The sequence below is a fragment of the Genypterus blacodes genome, unplaced genomic scaffold, assembly GCF_046128005.1.
Source record: "Genypterus blacodes isolate CSIRO-AG114 ecotype Tasmania unplaced genomic scaffold, CSIRO-AGI_Gbla_v1 ptg000486l_1, whole genome shotgun sequence".
Classification (NCBI taxonomy): domain Eukaryota; kingdom Metazoa; phylum Chordata; class Actinopteri; order Ophidiiformes; family Ophidiidae; genus Genypterus; species Genypterus blacodes.
In genome coordinates this window covers 94,893-100,000 of record NW_027467245.1, presented here as the reverse complement: position 1 = coordinate 100,000, position 5,108 = coordinate 94,893, and the positions used below count along the sequence as shown (strand labels likewise).

The following is a 5,108-nucleotide window of genomic DNA, read 5'->3' as shown; positions in this document are numbered from 1 at the left end:
GAGAGAGAGAGAGAGAGAGAGAGAGAGAGAGAGAGAGACAGAAAGATGTAAGGACAATAGAATGTAATCATCTCCTTGTTCCCTTCATTGTTTTAGTTCTCTTCTTTCTTTTTTCTTTTCTTTCCCTCTCTTTATAGAAATAATCTCTATTGTCCCACAGCTGGATCCTCACTGTTATGACTGATTCTTTCTACAAGAAACATATTCAGCAAAATGACTGTATGGGCGTGCGTGCGCTTGCGTGTGCGTGCGCGCGTTCGTGTGTGTGTGTGTTTCACAGAACCAAGTTTTGCCAGTAACTAATCTCCATGCCCACCTTGGGGCGGCAGTAGCTCAGTCCGCTGGGTCGACAGCTGGGAACCGGAGGGGTGCCGGTTCGAGCACCCCCTCTGTAATGCATGTGTTGTTGTGTATGTGTATGTGTAGGGAGGCAGTAGTCGAGTAGGGAGGCAGTAGTCGAGTGGGTGGAGCTTCCGCTTAAGAACCGGAGGGTTGCCGGTTCGAGTCCCTGCCGAGGTGCCCCTGAGCAAGGCACCGAACCCTCAATTGCTCCCCCTTCTGCGGTGGTAATATAATGTAATGTAAGTCGCTTTGGATAAAAGCGTCTGCCAAATGATCGTAATGTATGTGTATCTGTGTGTGTGTGTGTGAGTTTGTGAGTGGGTGTGTGGCAGGCGGCAGTAGCTCAGTCCAGTAGCTCAGCTTGGGAACCGGAGGGTCGTTGGTTCGGGTCCCATATGGACCAAATAAGTGGACTGGTAGCTGGTGAGTTGCCAGTTTGCTCCAGAGCACTGCCGAGGTGCACGTGAGCAAGGCACCGAACCCCCAACTGCTCCATGGCCGCCGAATTATGACTGCCCTGCACCCCCTCTGTGTGTATGTGTGTGTGTGTGTGTGTGTGTGTGTGTGTGTGTGTGTGTGTGTGTGTGTGTGTGACGAGTAATAAAAGTATGTTAAATCTTAGTGTGTGTGTGTGTTTCACAGAACCCCAGTTCTGTCAGTAACTAATCTCCACCTTGTTACCTTCACTTCTTCATCTTTGGATATAAATCACTCTACATTTCCACCTTCATCACCTCTTCCTCTTCGTGCTGAACTGTTTTGGGTGCGACAGGGATGTGGCAAACATCACATGTTCGAAACTCAAACAGAAATAAGCTAATTTATGAAAAAACTATCCTAAGCCTTGTTGGTTTAATGCAGATCTGCCTGATCAGATGCATGGCACCAGGGGGCAAAGTGAGAGGGTTTAACCAGACTGAGGGTTTGACTGCAGTTCAGACCAGGAGAAACCAAGAAGAGGAAGCACAACATCCCATCATAGGTGAGCGTTGCATTTGTTTTGGTGCCTTTTTGTTGGATTCTCTGTGGATTTGGAGCAAATCTAGATCCAAACACAGATGAGACATTCATTCAGTCGGTCCAGCCAGGAGCTCTCTGACTTCACTGTGGAACGTTTACAGATTCAGAGTATTGGAGCCATGAAGTTTGTCCTGGGGTTCATGGTGATGCTGGTCTGTGTTCAGATCTCTGAGTCAGGTTTAGGTGAGTTCAGATTATAGTGGAGCATCATTGTAGAATGTTTTTGTCTTTTTAATGCAATTCTTGCAACTCCTTGTACTTTCTCATTATGGTTTCTTTCTTGTGTTTAGGCAGTCTTTTTGTAGCTTATCATCATCATCGTCCTCCTCGTCGTCATTTTCGTCCTCGTCCTTATAATCCCATACCAGAGTGTTCGCGCTATCGTAGACTGTTTAGCTGTGGTGCTGGCTGGGTCAAGTATGGGAGACGTTTGCCCTGCATGAAAATCTTCGGCTATGCCAACTTCAAGACGGCACAGGTGATGCAATATGCACACACACACACACACACACACACACACACACACACACACACACACACACACACACACACACACTCAAACACACAGACGTGCTATTTCAAAGAAAGTATGAGCTCATTGTGTAAACACAGTGCATCCTCTCATGTGTGTTTGTGTGTTTGCAGGCTATCTGCCACAGACACAGAGCTAAACTGGTGTCTGTTCACAATTGGACAGAAAATCGTAGACTGACCTGTCTGACTTACCGTCACTTTCAGAAAATAGTTCCTGTTTGGATCGGACTCGTAAGGGTAAGAAAAAAAGAATCAAAGAATGGACAAATGGATGGTGGTAGATGATGGGGGGGGTGGTGGATGGGGAGAAGAACAAATGGACCTAAATAGATGTAGAGGTCAGCTGAGGCCACTGCTCTGTGGGCTGATTGGTGCTTTGTGTTCAGGAGGGGCATGGATGGAGGTGGACTGACGGCTCCAGATTCCACTACAAACACTGGATGAAAGGGGAACCAAATAACTGGAGGACCGGTAGATGTGTAACCACCAATTTTATGCGTAAGTCTGAAAACAAACTCATAACCCAGATCAAACAAAGCTCAACACCTCTGCCAATGAGTGTTTGTGTGTGTGTGTGTGTGTGTGTGTGTGTGTGTGTCTTTGTGTGTGTCTGTGTGTGTGTGTGTGTGTGTGTGTGTGTGTGTGTGCGTGTGTGTGTGTGTGTGTGTGTGTGTGTGTGTGTGTCTGTGTGTGTGTGGGTGGGTGTGGGTGTGTGTGTGAGACATGTTCACTTTTATGTCTCATTAAAACCATTTAAGGTTTATATGACTGACAAAATAGTTCAGATCAGTGAGATTTTGTCTGTAAAATCTCTGAAGGTGATGTTTGTGTTCTTTTGCAGATCATGGAAGGTGGGACGACACCCGCTGTGAAGGACGCCACCCTGTTGTCTGCTTTAAGTAATGAAGATCAGCTGATCTCTTGGACTTTGTTCCAGCTTCTCTCCTGAGACCAGCAGCTTTCTGCGTCTCTGTATTTACTCAATAAACACTCTACTGCAGCAAACACACACTGATCTGCTGTCATTTCTGCTTCAAGCCAGACGGGTTTGAGGTCGTTTCATCCAAACTCCTTCACTGACATGGTTTTGATGGAAGGTGTAGCATTCTGGAGATCGTTACTGTTCAGTCAGCAGGTATGTTGGCCTCTGAAGAGACACTTCTGGATCCATGGAGCTCTTTCTTCAACAGTCCAAACTGAAGCTATGCACACCACAAACAGCATCTTAACTTCTAGAACTCCTAAATAGAGCTGAGCTTGAGGACTCTTTACAATAAAGCTGAGGGTGCACGACAATTGAAGTAACTAACAGTTAAAATAGTAGATTAAACACTGCAGTGGATCCGTCTGGGTGTTAAGTATCAAGTTTCTTGTCATTTGCACAGTAAAACACACACAGGGTCATACTGCACTGTTGTGACGAGACATCGACGGCAGCATAGAAATTGAATTTAGTGCAAATTGTGCAGTTTGTGCAAAAGTACTGAAGATAAAAGAAAATGGAATAAGAGAGCAGACCAGACTACATAACAACAGAATAAAATATACATATACAGACTTATCAATAAATAAATGGATGGGCTGCGGGGCTTCTGAAGCCCAAGGTCTTCTCTCTTGATCAGAGGTATACAGGTGGTGGTGCAGCAGTAGCTCAGTCCATAGGGACCAGAGGGTCACTGGTTTGAGTCCCATATGGACCAAGACAGCGGACTGGCAGCCCCAAAACCTGCTCCAAGGGCACCGCATCATGGCCTCTCTAATGTGAGTGTGTGTGTGTGTGTGTAAGAGGGGCACGCCGGACTCATTTCAGATTGATGTGTTTACATGTTCACATGTGATTTGACCCAATAGAGTTTCTTCTTCTTCTCCTGGTCTCTTCTACTGAACAGATCCTAGAGGTGCTTACAATTAAAAACTCCAAGGTTTCTGTCAAAGATCAGACGAGTTGTTGCTCTACTTAACCGACCCTCTAGTCTCGAGGCTGTCCCGTCCATTTTGGACACTTTCAGCTAATTTTCTGGGTGTAACATTAACCCTTTGAAGAGTGGATTTCGCCCCATTAACACTCCTCCTCTCTCTGTCTCCCTCTCTCTCTCTCTCTCTCTCTCTCTCTCTCCCTGTCTCTCTCTCTCTCTCTCTCTCTCTCTCTCTCTCTCTCTCTCTCTCTCTCTCTCTCTCTCTCCTCTCCCCCCCTTCCGCTTTTCATTACCATCAAATGTTAGAAAAAGAATGAAGAAGGTTTGGAAAGTTTGCGAGTGGATTTAAGAGGGTGACCTTCGGATGTAAAGACCAGAGACTCAGACACGTCCAGGCCCTGAGGAGACAGGTCTTCATGGTCCTGGACTCGCCCACACAGGGAGGAGGTCTCACTCAGGGTGAAACACGGAGAGGGACACTACATGGTGGTGCGAGCTGCCGGCTCAATAAAATGTTTTGAATGTAGAGATGTCAGACACAAACGCTTCACCTGCCCGCACCGGCAGTCAGTTCCCCCCCCCCCCCCCCCCCCCATTCAAAGGTTAAAAAGTCTTTGAATGAGGTTTGAGGCCAGTTCTGCCAGTAACTAATCTCCATGCCCACCTTGGGGCGGCAGTAGCTCAGTCCGCTGGGTCGACAGCTGGGAACCGGTGGGGTGTCGGTTCGAGCACCCCCTCTGTAGTGTGTGTGTGTGTGTGTGTGTGTGTGTGTGTGTGATATGTAAGAGGGGGTGCGAGAAAAATTTCAATTGCATGTAATTTGTGCGTGAATTGCATGCAACATGATAAATAAACTCTCTTCATGTCTTAATGTCTTAATGTTACCTTCACTTCTTCATCTTTGCTCTATGCTCTGGATATTTACCACTCTACATTTCCACCTTCATCACCTCTTCCTCTTTGTGATGAACTGTTTTGGGTGCGGCAGGGATGTGGCAAACAGCATCACATGTTCGAAACTCAAATAGAAATAAGCTAATTTATGAATTATTATCTTCAGCCTGGTTGGTTTAATTTTGATCTGCCTGATCAGATTCACCACACTGGAGCAGCACCAGAGGGCAAAGTGAGAGGGTTTAACCAGGCTGAGGGTGTGACTGCAGTTCAGACCAGGAGAAACCAAGAAGAGGAAGCACAGACGTGCTATTTCAAAGAAAGTATGAGCTCATTGTGTAAACACAGTGCATCCTCTCATGTGTGTTTGTGTGTTTGCAGGCTATCTGCCACAGACACAGA

At 46.5% G+C, this 5,108-nt stretch overlaps 1 protein-coding gene across 1 annotated transcript; it reads left to right on the top strand.

The window, feature by feature from the left end:
• The first annotated feature begins 1,239 nt into the window (after positions 1 to 1,239).
• On the top strand, positions 1,240 to 2,799 carry LOC142990223 (C-type lectin lectoxin-Lio2-like). The gene is made up of 6 exons (XM_076139916.1): positions 1,240 to 1,324; positions 1,464 to 1,545; positions 1,653 to 1,840; positions 2,008 to 2,133; positions 2,283 to 2,394; positions 2,738 to 2,799. The coding sequence occupies exons 2-6, from the start codon at positions 1,482 to 1,484 to the stop codon at positions 2,797 to 2,799; spliced, it is 552 nt and encodes a 183-aa protein (XP_075996031.1). The 5' UTR covers positions 1,240 to 1,324; positions 1,464 to 1,481.
• Positions 2,800 to 5,108: the final 2,309 nt, after the last annotated feature.

Coding starts and splice junctions, on each gene's coding strand:
- LOC142990223 (XM_076139916.1), top strand. CDS start 1,482: ATGAAGTTTGTCCTGGGGTTCATGGTGATGCTGGTCTGTGTTCAGATC. Junction 1,546..1,652: donor GATCTCTGAGTCAGGTTTAG/GTGAGTTCAGAT, acceptor TCTTGTGTTTAG/GCAGTCTTTTTGTAGCTTAT. Junction 2,395..2,737: donor TGTAACCACCAATTTTATGC/GTAAGTCTGAAA, acceptor GTTCTTTTGCAG/ATCATGGAAGGTGGGACGAC.